Source organism: Rhamphochromis longiceps, linkage group LG7 (genome assembly GCF_057381845.1).
Source record: "Rhamphochromis longiceps isolate RC_006_pf linkage group LG7, R_longiceps_female_GT1.1, whole genome shotgun sequence".
Classification (NCBI taxonomy): Eukaryota; Metazoa; Chordata; class Actinopteri; order Cichliformes; family Cichlidae; genus Rhamphochromis; species Rhamphochromis longiceps.
This window is the reverse complement of record NC_140563.1, coordinates 64839234-64856159: the sequence shown is the minus strand read 5'-3', so window position 1 is coordinate 64856159 and position 16926 is coordinate 64839234. Positions and strand designations below refer to the sequence as shown.

Genomic DNA, 16926 nt, shown 5'->3' with positions numbered 1-16926 from the left:
GCAAATTTAAAATGAACAGCTCAATGAACTCCCGGTTTACTGAGAGAGACGAAACAGATCTCACAAAGCGTGTAATAGTGTGTTTTCAGCTTTGATAGCGCTCCAGCTCTACGGATGGCAGTCTGTCTGTTCATCGCTACATCCAGCCTGAAATATCACAACAGCTGTAGTACACACATTCAGGGTCCCCCTTTCAGAACGTGGGTGAATGTAACCAACAGCTCCTAATTTATTAATGAACAGCACCAGTTAGCTGTTGGATCTATGATGTTAAACAACCACCTGCCACTAACCAAAGCCGGTAGATGGTAGCACTCCAGGTGGAGAGTCATCTGTACAAACATGAGTGATTCCTCCCTGCTGTATGTAGTCTGTATCAAGTGTGCAACCGCATTCTGCACGAGTGAAAAAGTTAACCTGCAAGAAAAGAAGGCTGCTGGAGCTAGCACTGCGAGTCTGACAATGTGTGAATGCAATGAATTATGCAAAATTCCATGTAAGCAGCATTGCATGCAGTATTTGTACAGACATCTGTGAACCTTGTCCATTGACCTGCGTTTAATTTTGACTCTTTCCTGCGTTTTTGATGAGTTATTAGTCTGATTTTTTTCCCCTGGTTCTCCTGAAGAGGAAATAAGTCACCAGGATTGTCAGGAAAGGTTAAAAAACTCACATCACTATATGCTTAAGAAAAATAGAATATAACATAATGAAAATGTTATATCAGAAACATTAAGACCACTGTTCAGCGCTTAACTGGAGTTTCTGTACACAAATAAAAATTAATTTAACAAATACCGTGTCCAATTTATGAACTAACGTCAGCTTTAAGACTGTGGCTCTGTCAGCCCTGGCTGTGGGATTTTAAGCGACAACAAGTCAGAAGTCATTTTGCCATCACATAGCCACAGCCTAATTTAATTTCATACAGAAAATAATATCAAATGCATTAAGCTCACAGGTATTTGACCCGGTCATACTTCAGACTGAACTGTAATCCAGTTGTCGAGCTGACTTTTCAACTAGCTGATAATAATTTGGGAGAAAATGTCCAGCACTTTAAATCATTGCAAGTAAATTAAATATCGAGTATGTGCTACACAATAATTGTTACCTCAGCACGAAAGCAAGGGAGTGTTTGCTTGCTTGTCATCTTGCTAAAATGACTTGAGTTTCTAAGTGTGAGATGTAATTCGAGTATGTCAGAAAACCTGAGATATTGAACATGTACACAAAGATGTACTAATAAGTTCATGCCTTTGTTAGGCTCAGGTTTCCCCTGCAAACATCAGAAGAAATCACCACAAACATGTGAGTCAACGCTGAAACCCCCACAGAATATGGTTTCTTTGCACATTAAATATTTAACAAGTATTTAATAAAGGCATGAACATTTTTATCAGTCTATTAAAAAAAACAGTCAGTTGTTGATTTTTCATGGAAGAATCTGTATACACATCCAAGACTGTTAAATAACCGCACTAATAAGTGGAAAGGCTGCATCGAGACTTGGTGCATGTAAAATGCCTTTCAGCCTCGTTCATGCACTAACAAACATAAAGGGCCTGAAAATTCAAGTAGAAGAAACAAATATATAAAAATGCTTTACAGGAACAAGAACACAGGAATTCTCACACTTAGAAGGCGAGAATAACAAAATGAGCTGTGCAGACTCTCCAGTCTGGAATGATGCTCATTTTCAGCTGCAGAGACTAAACACGGGGCAAACAATGGCATAAAGAGTCAAAGCCGATCCATCACACTGAAATCCTCTGATACAAACTCAAATACAGACAAAGGAAAAGTCACATTTCCATTTGATGTCACAATTTTGTGCATAAACACTGCTTGTAGAAGACGATCAACACTGAAATGACGGATAACATCAAAATGAATCACACGGTGTACTCACAGCTCCACTCTGCAGCCAGTCTACAAGAGCCTGTGCGGTCTCTGCAGGCAGCTGTGCTCGGAGGCTGTTTCGCTCCTCCTGGCTGGGTCGAAGCTCCAAGGAAAGTTTGAGGTCCTCAGCTAACTGAAGGACCTGCAGCGGTCCAGCACTGACGGGGGAACCCAGGTCATACATGCTGTTAGAGAACTCCATCGCTGCTGCTTTTGAACCTGGTGTGTGAGTGATGGAGGAGGAGAGGATTAGAGGACATTAATATTACTAAGGAAGTCAAACTTTAATCAGAGCCATACATCTTTCTAATACATGGCCTCCAAACCGTCCATGTGTCACCTGGATCATTTCCCTGCACTGTATGGCCCAAGCTAACAAACATCTGGATGCACTTAAGCAATCGTGGCTCTAAAACAACAGCCACACATTGCAGAGGCTTCAGACAGCAAACAGAGCCCAAAATTAACAAAAGAGCACGCAACAGAAACAACCTGCGTCCATTTATCATGAAGAGGCTGAGTTTAAGCTACACATCTGTGGGCTTACTTTATTTGAAATAAAATAAGCAGAGAGAAAATCTAGGATGCTCAAGCACCACTGAGCTGGTATCTATGTCAGAACTGCTTCTAATGTGCGATGTTTCTGAAAGATCATCGCTGACATTTCAGCTGAAATGCTGAGAATTCTTAAAGTGAATTATTTTATCTGCACTATAAGGAAAAAAACGAGAAAAACAAAAGCTTTATCAAACAAAAGTTGTTGTTTTTTTTTATTATTTGTCATGGTCTTTGGATTTTATAGAGAGTTTGAAAGGTTTAGCTTCCTGTGTTGAGTTAATCTGATATCCTTCATTGTGTCTGTTCCCTGTGCTTCCTGTGTTGCCCTGTCCACGGTCTCATGTCTCACTTGTAGCCGATTCCTGTTTTATTTTGGAGACAGTGTTTTTAATGTGTCTCCTGTTGCTTTTATTTTGTTAAAGTTGTGCTTCTGGGCTATAATTTGTTCTGTTTTGTCATTTATAACTATACCCTGGAGATATGGCTGTTATAATCAGTGTTGAGAAGGTTACTTACAAAATGTATCCCACTACAGATTACAGAATACATGCCCCAAAATGTATTTTGTAACGTATTCCGTTACGTTACTCAATGAGAGTAACGCATTCTGAATACTTTGGATTACTTAATATATTATCATGCTTTTGCTGTGTGATTTATTACTATTACTGAAGGATAGTCACCATACCAATACCAACTAGATGTTTAAATCTTAATATAAAATGAGTAACAGTAGGTGGACATTAGGTAAGGCTGCACTTTTTGCAGCGATCTCGTATATAAAACAGGTCCGCGGCTCCGAACCGTAGTAAAGGGACCTCTGGCTAATACGTCGGGTTCGTGTCGGGCTCGTCGCCCAAAACTAGCTTTACTTTGTCGCCTGGGTCGACTTTGCTAGCGAGGGACAGAGAGAGGCATTGAAAGGCTGCTCCAACAGAACTTGTTGTTTCGGAGGAAAACACGAACACAGCGTACAGTCGAGTCTTAATAGCTTACTTACAGCTGGGCTCGTCAGGCACTCTTCACTTCAGGGTGCAGTGGTTATTATTATGTTTACATGCTTACACTCTACCTATTGCCTTCATATTGAATAATTATTTTGAATAATAATTTTTAAAAATATTTCGTCACGTCATTATGCGGGCCGCGAAATTGAGACACAGGCATTAGAGCCTTTTCATGCGTGTTTTGTTTGGGTCTCTCTTCCACAGCATGTCTTCTATCCTGTCTTCCTTCTCTCACCCCAACCGGTCGCAGCAGATGGCCCCGCCCCTCCCTGAGCCTGGTTCTGTTGGAGGTTTCTTCCTGTTAAAAGGGAGTTTTTCCTTCCCACTGTCGCCAAAGTGCTTGCTCATAGGGGGTCATATGATTGTTGGGTTTTTCTCTGTATATATGAAGCGCCTTGAGGCGACTTTTGTTGTGATTTGGCGCTATATAAATAAAACTGAATTGAATTGAATTGAATGTCAGGTAAGCAAAGCATGCAAATTGTGATGCAATGGCAAGTTCAAGTTGCCCGCTACTTAGTACACTGTCAAGGCCTTGTATTAGTAAATGTGTATGTAACTGATTACAACTGTAAAGCATTTTAATTTCAGAGGTAGTCCTAATAATTTATTTCTGCACCATTAACAGCCTTTACTCTGTGACCCGTCTGCGTCTGATAACATCTACATCCCAGGACTGGCAGCATATAGACAACTTATTAAAAGGTAGCTGTGATAAAGGTTTGCAGCTGCTCCTCTGCCTGCAAACAGATCAAAAACAACACCAACACCAAAATCGTTAACCAGCAGAGTGCTTTCACAAGTATTACCGCAAGAAGCTTTTCGACCCCAAAAGCACAGAAAAAGCTGTCTTGATCATGGAATGCAATATGACCGACATATCTAAATTCCTGATAAGTGGCTCTAATTTCCTCGTTAGCGACTGGCTGATGCTATCGCTAATGGCATTTTTAATGTCTTTCTATTTGTGGTCAGTGAGAGCCGGAACAGCAAGCTCAAAGGCCTGGGTGAGATCAGCACATTGATGGCAAATAGTAACAACAATTACAACAATGATAGCAGTAAAGCCTCTTTTCTCCACTTGTCTGTGTGAAAATAAGTCGCAGGGCAACTGTGAGAATACAACTGCAATTTTATTTCATCTGCTGATTATTTTCTCAATTGATGAACTGCCTCGACTAACAAAACTGGGAATAACTGACAGTGTTATTTTTAAAAATTACTTGATTGATTGAAGTTTCCACAGATATCCAGCAAATGAGAAAATTACAAAAAATGATTAACTCACTATCAAAACAGTTTCATCAGTCACCACAAGAGATAGTAAAGTAACTACTAATAGTTTACCATTTACCAAAATTTTACTTTCATTAGTGACCAAAACATTTCTGATTCTGACGGATTCACAGGAAATCCTCCGCGTCGGTCCTTCTCTCCCTAACCTTGTGACTGAACTGATGTGTTTTCCCACATCATGCTGCTCGATCACATTAAACATTTACCCCACTGTCAGTCTAATCTTTTCTGTCCAAGGCTGAGCTGCCTGCAACAAACTTTGTTATACTGTACAAACACAGAAAACGAGGCAGTCTCACCATTGCAAGCCTGCCATTTATTAACCTGCTGTGTTCAGAAATTTTACACTGTTACATGGGGTTAATATCTCAAAATGTTATCTTATTAACTCAACCTTTTGAGAAAATAACTCAAAATTGAGAAATTAGCTTGAAATTTGGGGTTAGCAAGTCAAAAGTTTAAGATAATAGGCCAAAATTTTAACTTATGGATCACAAAAAAAAGGTATGAGCTGAACTCAAAGCAAACCCAAACACTGAACTATATCATTTTTAGCTCTAGTAAGTTATATTTTACGGATGAAGAATGGTAAACAATCTGCACTCATGTAGCCCTTTTGACCTTTGACCTTATAGGTTACATAATGTGCTTGACAATGTGTTTGCTTGTCATAAGTTGAAGCTTTATCAATATTGTACATAATCATTTCCTGCAGCTCTACTGTAAAAAAATAAATACAAATGCATTGTCACACATACACCTATGACTGGGGATGGATATTGACAAGATTTTATTGATACAGTTGCCACAAATGACTCAGCTCTCATGTCTGCTTCCTTACTGGGTTCTGATCAATTTTGGGTGCAGGGAAAACCCAGTACTGACAAATGAATCGACAAGCCTGAAGGTATATGAATCAGATGGATTAGACAAGGGCAGCGACTCTGGCTGCAAAAACACAGACTTCCAGCTGTATAGACGGATAAGGGGAAACCACCCTCAGGTTTCCTTGATATGTGACTTCAGTAACTACTCCAAAAATACTTTTGACTTTGTAAATTATGTTCCCCATCAATGTTCAGAACGAGGATAAAGCATTGCATGCTTCAGAGCAGGCCTATTTTCTGCCTGATAAGCCACTAATGCATGAGCATGCTGACTCCTGGTTTCAGATAGCAATGAACAAGAAGCTCAGGCCAAGGCTTTAAAATACAGGCCACGGACAGTGCTACCTGTCAGCCTCCTAGTAGACACGCCTATCGTATCAATTTAAAAAGTCTTTATCGCATTGTTCTTAAGTTATAGCATTTCTAAGATTTTCAGAGATTTTCAGAAAATTTGACCTCTGACCTTGTGGTCGAGGTCACTGAGACTCATCCAAGATGTTTAGCAGATATGCCTACGGTATCATTTTAAAACTCCTGCGTTGCTTCATTCCCGAGTTATCACTTTCACAAACTTGGGTGCCCACCTCACCCACCCAGCAATACCTCATCAGCCTTTTACGTCGGAATGGTAAAAATGAACCAGAGTGCGTGACATCATAGTGGTTCAGTCCATCTTTAACATACAGTCTATGAGTAGCAACAAATATACCACTTACGTTCTGGACGCTTCTGGTGCCGGCAAACACATTTTTTTTATTATGTTGCTGTGGCTGATGCACAAAGTTTCCACTTTAGTTCTCAGTAACAATCACTAATTGCCCAAATTACAACAGCAGTACGGAGCAGTGTTACAGCATTAATACAGACCAGATGATGCTTATTTGTAGCACACGGTGCTGGAGAAGCCAACCTGTGTGCAGATACTGGTTCATGACATGCTGAGACTTCCACTCACCTCTAAACACTAACTCAAAGTTTACACCTGTTGCTTTCTAGCCTTTACCTGCAATGATGTCGTCCATCTGCTCCAGTGCCGCCTCGAGCATGTGACTGGCCTCTGTTTCCATGGTGATGGCAGGTAGCATCAGATCTCAGGTGTTCTGATGTTCTACAGAAGAAATAAAAAAAATAAGTTAAGTAGCAACTTGCTGTACAACGTACTCAAGACTTTGACAGAAAAAAATATATATTTGTGGATTTCTGGAGTAGCGAGTGGTTCCCCAAACCAAAACATAGAGACCAGTGCTGCACCACTCCTAGAGACAGGGAGGGTTTTACTTACCCAAAGGTTATGCATATTCATATGGAGATACAAAAGAAGACTAAATCTGATTCTTTTTGTGCTAAGAAAACAAATCTTTATTTTTTTTAAAAACTGGTCTGTTTGAAAGTAGTTATAGCTGTTCCCATGATTTTTCTTACATTTCACCAGTTGAAAATGGATGGATTTTAGTATTTGGCAACTAATATGAAAATAACAAAGTTTTACAGTTTAGAGTAAAAGATCTATCATATATATTTAATCTATATAATATTCTGGATATTTAAAATTGAGCTGTTGTATATATTAGAGCTATTCCTTATATTTTATAATGTTGTAATATATTGAATTCCTTAATTTAGTTCAGTCTGTAACTGTTCTTATTGTCTTGGAGCAACTGTAACCACATAATTTCCTTACGGATTAAGTATTCTGATAATCTCTCGGATGGCTTGGGAACGCCTTGGTGTTTCCCCGGATAAACTGGGCTTCTCTGCTTAGGCTGCTGCCCCCACAACCCCACCCCGGATAAGCAGAAGAAGATTATTGATGGTGGATTCTGATTCTAATATTACTAATAATAACCATAAATTCTGCCAGTATCGGTCAACAGGGCCAATAACAACAACAACAATAGGCCGATATATTGGTGCACCGCTAGTAAAAGCTTAATTGCATCAATGGGTTTTTTGAGGTTAACAATTTTTGTCCCTAACAGTGACTCACAGGACAACAAAGAGTTACGTTGGACTAAAGTTATATACCTATGTGGTATGTGACTTTTGTTGCCATGATGCCAGGTCTCTCTTGGAAGTAAGATTTTTAATCTCAATGAGATTTTTTTACCTGGATAAATAAAGCACTAATAAAAATAATAAGCTGCATTAACCATCAGTCACCACCAGGGTCCAAAAAATGCCGATAAATGTTTAAATGTTCTTTTAATTTGATTAAAAATCTCTCTCAGGCTTTTTGCTGAGTTTTGAGGTCTTTGCATTGACACAGCGTACGTCATTGTTTTGTGTTTTGTTTTATTTTACAGACACAGATATAACCCACAAACTCTCTTTAAAAAATCCTCACTACGTGCACAGAGGCAGCATACATGTAACTAGGAACAACCGTACAAGAACAGCCATGGCTTTCCATCCATCATCACCGCCTCCGGCTGCCCTCCGACTCCTGACATCCTTGTTTCCTGCTTTTCAGCCCTCCCAGTCCTCCCTTCTTTGCCTGGCACTCATCCTTTTTCTGTCATCTCTCCTTCAAGGCTCTCACACTGCTGTCACGCTGTCATGCCAGCTTACAAACAAACAGACATCATCATGTTCAAATCGAAGAGGAAGGACGGTGATGTAATCTACTGACGCGTGGGAGAATAAACCCCCCTGCACAGCACACTAATGCTCATCTGCATTAGCACCAACTGGCACATCATCATGACAAGTGACAATGAAAATCAACATGAAACACACTGAATGGAATTACAGTAACATGCTGTCATTACTCTGTAAGACAGCATCAGAATTCCCCAAAGATTCCCCATGATGTAATGTGATGGGTGTGTGTGTGTGTGTGTGTGTGTCTGTGTGTGTGAGTTTGTCTGTCAGGACTGTCAAATAAAATATGAAATACACGAACAAAATCAGTCTTCGATTGTTAAAAAAGAAAGAAAGAAAGAAACAGCAAAGCTGGCCGCTGTCTGCCTCTGGAGCTTTGCAGTACGCTGCAGGCGGCTACTACTCCGGGGGTTAATGGAGCCTTTGAAAGCATTTAAAATATAACAATAATAATAACACAGCAGGGTAGAGTAGGTGCAGAGACAAAGACTAATGAATGACTTTACCTACTGTAATTAAGAGAACATAATAGGATGACTGAACATCCAAAGGTCCTTGTGTTTATTACTTATTACAGTCATATTAGTAAATATAACTGTGCTTGTAGTATTTTATATGGAAGCCCGTTTCTGCCACAAAAAAAAGTATCCATAACTTGAAATTTCAAGTTATCGTCCTTGAAATTTTGACTTATTTACTCAAAGTTTTGAGAAAAGTAACTCGAAATTTCGGGTTAGCTCTGCCAATCGGTAATCTACATGAATGACGTCATTTTCTTGTTATCCAGAAGGATACGGCGCAGAGGAATGCGCATTCAAAAATCGAGAGTACGTTTGCTGATAATAACGCCATGCGATTCAGCTAATAACACAAGGATTTCATAATTTGTGAAGCCACGCTGAAAATAGTCAGCAATTTGTGTATTCGTGACTGGCTGTAATACTGGTAGCTTAGCTGTAGCATTTGTAGCTGAGGGCTTCCGGGTAACACGGAAATGACGTAATTCCCGCAGATTGATACTGACTGGCAATGCTAACTTGAAATTTCGAGTTACTTTTCTCAAAATTTTGAGATAATAAGTCAAAATTTGAGAAAATAACTCAAAATTTCAAGTTATGGATACTTTTTTTTAGTGGCAGAAAAGGGCTTCCATAATTTTGCCATTCTGTGGGAACAAATTGACTTTTAAATGGTTTAAACCTGCGTGCTTTTTTACAAATGACTACCCCAACATTACTTTTTGGTAACTGGACAGAGCTACAGTGTGCATTTGTGTGCACAGATGAAGAAGCATGTGTTTAAATAATGCCCAGTGTTATGTTCATTATAAATGACTCCATATTAGCATGCGCAGGCCGGGGGTGACAGCACCATTCAGATACTGTGACACACTGTCTCTGTCCAGCTGCATTGTTGACCTCGACAGAACAACATCGCCTTTGTGTCCACTGTATGTGTGTGTGTGTGTGTGTGTGTGAGCTTGAAAGGGCCACAGTGTGTGAAACTAAGGTAATCACAGTTTTACAGTGAGACTGCATATAAAGGTGCTGATACACAGAGATTGCTGATCTCCACAGAGCTGACTATACAAAGTGTAAAGAACAAGATCCACTGTGGAGAGAAGTTTCTATGTGAGAGGGTTGAGTGGTCAGGGTGTGTGTGTGTGTGTGTGTGTGTGTGTGTGTGTGTGTGTGTGTGTGTGTGTGTGTGTGTGTGTGTGTGTGTGTGTGAGAGCCTCTGAGTTTGCGTGTGAGTGGATAGATTGCTCTTGCTAAAGAGATGTGTCACACTGAAACTGCTTCACACTAACTGAAAATTAATATATTTTCACTTTTATCATCTTTTCACTGCTTTCTTAAAGCACCTTAACTAAGATGACAATTTTCAAACTTACTTTGCAGAAAGAAGCTATTAAAAAAGAGAAAGTACATACTGGAGAGCTTATTTAAGGTGTTTGATATCCCATCAGTCGCCTGTTACAGTCAAACAATCAAAGAGCAATTAGGTAGTGTGTGTGAACATGACAGGCTTGCTCATTCATGGATGTGAGAAAACAGACACGCCTTTTCCCACGATCGCAGATGCACTCCAGAAAAACATGTTTGTCAAACGTGGAGATAAATGTGACCTGTTTCTTACAGCTACACCCTCCTCAGTGTTGACAGCTCTCTCACCTGAGTCAAAAGGAAAGCGGATACTCGGCCAAATTTAATCCGGTCTCTAACCTCATGTGCTGACGGGACATATCCGAAACTTCATGTCTACAGCTAAAAATACACATTTTTTTTAAAACTACTTTTACAGCTTAATTCAAGTACCAGTTTCATGAGTAAGATGAGCCCAACACATCTCATTACTCAGACCATTACAACCTGTCCTCTAAGCAAGTAGGGGCCTGTGCTATGATGCAGGATTTGGGACTTAGTGAGGGTTAACGCTGGGTTTTCAGCGACTCACATCCTACTGAGGTATCTCGTTATGTTAACTTATAGTGCAGAACTAACAGGCTCCACTTAAGTTATGCTCAAGATAAGAGATGAACATGTACAAAATCAAAGCCTAAACAGAAAGCAGAGCTGACATTCCTGGAAGCTGCTTTGGACCTTTGTGTGCAGACAGAGAGAAGGTTTATGGTTCTTACACATCCGGTCAGTGGTCATTTTCTTTTGGCATAAGAAAGCATGTCACTTTTATTCAGTTTACAAAACTTTATGGAAAGATGAACACTGTGTCGCTTTTAGTATGTATTACATGCTTAACTCCTTTGTATTTTTTGAATTTTATAGTCTATACTGCTGTAAGTAGACCTGTCCGTGCTCTCAGCTGGTCATGTGATGCCAATACTGCCTCTTTTGTGAATGTGCTCACAGTTAGATTTGGAAATCCTGGGTTATACTGAAGAGTTGATAACCACCTTCTTGTGACCGCCTAGCCTGATTTCTGATGTCAGGGAAAGATAAGGAAAAGTGGGTAAACTTGCTTTGTAGCCACTGCTCCAGTTTCACCAGGTTTCCATGTTGACAGAACAGCTTCCGAACAACAATGCACGACTGGTCAGCACCTCTCTGCATAGCCACCTCTTGCATTCACACCATTTAGAAATACCTACTGCCCTGCAGCCTGCTGCAAGTGGGGATAAACTGCTATCTAAATATCCTCAAATCCAGCACGCTGCAATCCAAGCACATTTGTCTCACAAAGCGACTCTATATGCTTGCTGCAGGTTTGAGAACCAAACACTTCCCATTTCAGACTGAAAAAAAAATCCAAAGTGCTTTGATTTAAAAACCCTTCAAAGAAATAAAACAGAATCTTCTGGCGCCGGACGAGATTCAGGTGTTGAAATTGTTGACTCGGCCAACGAGGGCTTCAAAACAAAGCATGCATTTGATCCACGAGTGTGTCATGTCTGCCTCTGTTCCGTTCACTTCATTGAAAACCAGGGAGTTTGTCTACTGTTATATGCCATCGCACCCGCTCCCCCCTCGTCACCTTCATGCTCTGTGCAACTGAACAACACTGCCAAAGCTTGTATGAAAGAGACACTGCATATGAAAGTCAGGAGGTAAAGACTGTGAAGATAAACAGAAAGGGTAGCTAGATTAGTACGTCTATGTGTGTTCATGTGTTCAACCACATATCCAGAGTACAGCAAGCAAATAAATCAAGTGTTGCTTACAAGAATAAAGTAAAAGCAAACAGAGAAAGTGCACAGAGGAAAATGTCGAAACAAAGTAATTATGAGGAAAATAGGATGAAGTCCAGCATCAAACAAAGAAGCAAAAGAATAAAAACATCTAATGGTGTAACTCTGTGTTGGTTGGCCGAATGTTTCAGTCTTTGGCGAGAAATCAAAAAAAGCAAAGTCAGCAGAGAAAACTCAGACTAGCCGTTACTCAAACATGAGGTTAACAGAAAATGAAATCTTATCAGACCTGGTCCAAACTGTCATGGGAGTATTTTAGTTTTTAGTGCCTCTAAACTGGCACTGAAAACTTTACCTGACAATGGAAACGGCCATTTAAATGGCACGACCTTTCTTTTTCCCCACTACAGCAAATCTCAAAAGGCCTCAGTAACTATGTGTGTGCTGAAATGTTTGAGAACAGAAAAAATGCACAAGCAAAATTTAGATCATGCAGGTTTGTTCCCAACATGCGTGTCCCACCACAGTCTCTGACTCGCCTGAGGAAATGAAATATATGGAAATCACAGTTTTGTAGGCAGCAGACGTGTTAATTCCATATATAAAGTCAGGCATTGAAACAAAATCTATGGGGAATGACTCCCTTTTGGAGCCAGACTCAAGTGGCTATTAGAGGAACTGCAGTTTCTGACACTTAAAGCTGCAGTACTTGATTTTCTGCCACAAGGGGGCAGCAGAACCAGCTGTAACCAACAGTTACCTAATATAATAATAAGTGTTTGCAGCATTTTTTTGGTCTCAGCATCTGACTCAGTAGTTCCCTATATAGTCATTACATGCTAGACTACATGATCCAACCCTGGGCTCCTGTCATCCCCCATCACTCTGCCAACTGTCAAAGGCCAATACCACCACTGCTGGGAAAGAGGGGGCACAGTGTTCATGATGAAATCCACCCTCCATAATGCAGACTGTATGATTCAAACACAAAAACACAACAGGAGGAAGTTTATTTTCCACTTCCAGCATGATGAGAAAGAAAGTGCAGAGCCTACTTCACATACAGCCTACTGTAGTTAGTGAACAGCAATGCAATGGGTATTAGCTCACAGTAGGAATTCTTAACATCTGCTTGCTTCTTCTTTCATTCTGCTTTAGGGCTCTAGTGCTGCTTACTCATTAAAATTTTATATCTCTAAAATATGTCTCTGTGTGGGGAGGACACAGTCAAGGCAGACTTAATGCATTCATTAGATAACAAACTTTAAAAAAAAATGGTTTTGTTTATAAGCTAGCGCGACTCACTCTGACCATCATCGATCGACCCATCCGCAGCATGAATTAAAAACCTTCATTTCCAACTTACACAAATGATTGATACTTTCTCAATCCAATTGAAAACTCAAAGTGACTACCTTTTACTACCTGCCTCATTCAATTAATCACACACATTCATTCAAGTGCTTTTTTTTCTATTCGTAAGCAAATTTTACAAACATTCTTTGATTTAGAGTGAATATAAGTGACCATTCTCGCTTTATATTTACCTTACTTACTCATTTGATCCATTGTAAGCACAAAAAAGACAAATTAACATAAGTTTAAAGTCCACTGATAATATCTACTAAGACACAGACACACATACGTTTGTGGAAATTTACTGGTAAAATTACAAATGCAAATATCTGACACATTCAGGTCCTGGCGGGACATGGGGTAAAGCGCTAGCTTTGGAGCAAGACATGAACACTTCCACTAACTGTACTGATTTGCATCGTAGTCAAGATTCACATATACTTGATGTAGAGGAAAGTGCTCTTGGACAAAACTGAACTCCTACAGTGACACTGTGCCTTCTGAGATAGCTTTGCTCTCCAGCACCTCAGCCTCCATGGCCCTATGGTTGAGTTTCTGCTTTGTCAAAACAGCAAGAAGTCTAACTTTCTTTCTTTTTTTAAGGAAGATTATGTCTCTGTAAGTGGGCTATTGTCTCCTCAGGCTCACCACCAGCGTCACACACAGACACATACAGAGAGAAAAGCTATAAAAAGCATCTTCTCAAAGCTAAGTCTGTGGGCTTGAACACGGGTTAGATTATCTTTTCTAGTGTGTGACTGTGGGTGTGATCCGTGAACCGTGGCTGATGCGTTGCTGCTGGATGGCCAAGAATATATAGTTTAATGTGACTCGCAGCGCCGCACTGCTCCGTGTTGAACTGCTCAGCTCTTTTTTGTCCTATTTAGTTCTGCTGAAGTGCTTTTGATTCAAGTTGGTTCTGCTTCGTTCAGGTCTCTCAGTGAAACGTGGCTCTGTTTTCAGCTCTCTGCGGATCATCTGATTCTTTTTTCCTGCAACTGTGTTATACTCCATCAGTCCAGTTGACTTCTGCTCTCATTTCTACTGTAATCTATTTGTCCTCAGAGTGAGGGTAATGAACCATAACACAAAACAACACATGACTTCCAGTCAATGATAATCATGAGGGCAGCAAACAGCAATGGGAATATCCAAACATCACTTCAAATCTATTTCCAGTCTGTTTTTCATAAGCTTCGTGTTATTTACATGAAGTGAGGACAATCTATGCAAGTCATAAAAGGTAAATAAAAGGGCAGGTAAACTGGAGCTGTAACAAATTAGTACTTATTTGTTAACTAGGCTTCTTTTACACTGTCACAACGCATTCATTGTAACCATCATGCTGTTATTACTGTGTACAGGCAGACTGACCTGGTGTCCTCTAATGAAATGTGTCCTTTTTCTCTTTAGAGGACATCGCCTAGATCCATGAGAGGATGTTTTATAACTGCAGAGCTGATTTTTCCCTTTAAGTAGGCACTACTACTCACAGTAGGATATACATGTGTATTTTCCATTTAGAAAAAACACATCAACAACATGGATTTTCCTACATTTCTTTTTTAAACGGGTCCAAATCTTTCCCAATCCGGTGCGTGAATAATAACTCCATGCCTGAGCTGCCACTGACAAGAGTCACAGGAAGAGTAAATGAGTCAGAGGAGTCATATCATATCAAATGTTTTCCAGAGATATGAATTCTATCCGTGGCACTGTTTTTGACACTACTTGAGTGCTTCTCCTTGTATTGCACACAGGCTTTCCTAAATTAATTGTTATGTTTCTCTGCTGCAAACATTAAATTTGCTAAGTGGTATTAGAGAGCAGTTAGCACCAATTGTCCTTGTTTCAATATGTAGTCTGTGTATAGTGCAAACAATCCAGCTTTCAAAATGCTGCTGGGTCTGGTTAGAGCGGCCCAGGTCCAAGCGGATCTTCCGAGCAGAGGATGAACTACCATTGCAGCTGCAGTTCAACATGGCAGAGTGAAAATGAAAAACTCACTGAGAACCAAGAGCTTTCGTTGTCCATCAACAAGCTTCTGGCATAATTCTGGCTGGCTGGATTTGATCACTCGTCTTGGCAGAATTAGTAGAGTTCATTTAAATGGGTTGGTTTCCTGGCACCAACCCAGCTTTTAATAATAGTCCACAAATTGTCAATAGGACTGAGAGCCGGTACAATGTTCTTTGGTTTGAAAGCCTCACCTTTACTCCACCAAACACACCTGTTGTCATTATGGCCAAACTGCCCAGTCTTTGTTTTCTTTCACTATAAAAATCTTCTTCCGCTTATCCAGACCCGGATCGCGGGTGCAGCAGCCTAAGCATGGACGCTCATGGCGATATAAAACTTGCTTCACTGTCGACAGTGACGCTGGTGTGCCAGCAGTTTCCAGGTCATGGCAGGCTTGATTCCTGTTGGTTCCTGGGTTGTTCCTCGACATCCTAACCAATTTTCTCTCATGTTGGGGGGCAGTTTGGGTTTTCTTTGAGACTTTGGAAAAGTAAGATGAATAGCAGATGAATAGAAATTCCTGGAAATCTCAGTTGAGACCTTCCTAGCTTTTGTAAATCTACAACTCTCCTACCTATCTTCACGGAGTTCCTTGGACTTTCCCCATTTTCTGAGTATTGGTCAATGCAATGAGTGCTTTTTGACAACACTCACTTTGGTGGCTTTTTATGTCAGCAAAGAGAAATTACCAGCTGTTGTCAACCATCATTCTTAAAGAGGAGCTTATAGGCGTTCATCTTGTCAAGTTCAAAGACACTGTAGAACAGTTAGCACAATTAAGTATATATAATATATATATTATACTTTTGAGCCTTAGAGAAAATCTAAAATAAATTCAAACTTGTTCACCCAACTCTAGTTTTTTAAAGTCATTAAAGATGTATTCATGTGTAACAGTTCAAAGAAATAATTTCAAGACCAAAACTACCATGACATTCATGCCTATGATGAGTGCATGTTGACTCCAAGTTCTGACAACTGTGTTATAATAAAACGGTTAGAGTATATAATGCAGTTAATGTTAATGCTGATAGATAACAGTAAACCTTTACAATAAAATCGTTTATTTAGATTGCTAATTTCAAAAAGCCTGATCAGTCATTTGACATTCTTGGAATACCATAAAAAATAATTTCTTCCAAGATGAATAAGCCTATCGACTTTGACTGTACATAGTTAAACTTGTAGCAGCAGCCTCAAGGAGAGGTTACAGGCAGAAGTGGGACCAAGTCATTGTTTTGCAAGTCTCAAGTAAGTCTCAAGTCTTTATCCTCAAGTCTCAAGTCAAGTCTCAAGTAATGTCAGGCAAGTCCGAGTCGAGTCTCAAGTCTGAAACTTTGAATTTCAAGTCCTTTCGAGTCTTTAAAAAAAAACAAACGAAAAAATAATGTTGCAGTTATGCTAAATGTAAATATTAGACCATGTAATTTTAAAATCTGTGTTTTTCTCAACACATGACAAAATAGTGAACTTAGAAAATATACACAAATTGTGAAATTGCACCTCTTTAAAATGCAGCTCAATTAAACCTAGCTCCAATAATAATTTTCACCGACAGTTCTGAGATAAGCTGCATGTTATTCTTGGATGCGGTTGTAGGACCGGCTTTAAAATCGCATGACAAAAATATCATACACATTAAAAAAAACTGTGT

General features: G+C 39.8%; 1 protein-coding gene across 2 annotated transcripts in view; it reads right to left on the bottom strand.

The window, feature by feature from the left end:
• ppfibp2b (PPFIA binding protein 2b) overlaps positions 1-16926 on the bottom strand; it is a 100155-nt gene that overhangs the window by 62339 nt on the left and 20890 nt on the right. For both annotated transcript variants that reach the window (XM_085414828.1, XM_085414826.1), the window contains exons 2-3: positions 6654-6758; positions 1913-2121 (exon numbers count right to left, since the gene is read on the bottom strand). In XM_085414828.1, the coding sequence (XP_085270954.1) occupies positions 1913-2121; positions 6654-6735 (291 nt within the window). In that variant the 5' untranslated portion in view covers positions 6736-6758. The remainder of the gene's footprint in view (positions 1-1912; positions 2122-6653; positions 6759-16926) is intronic.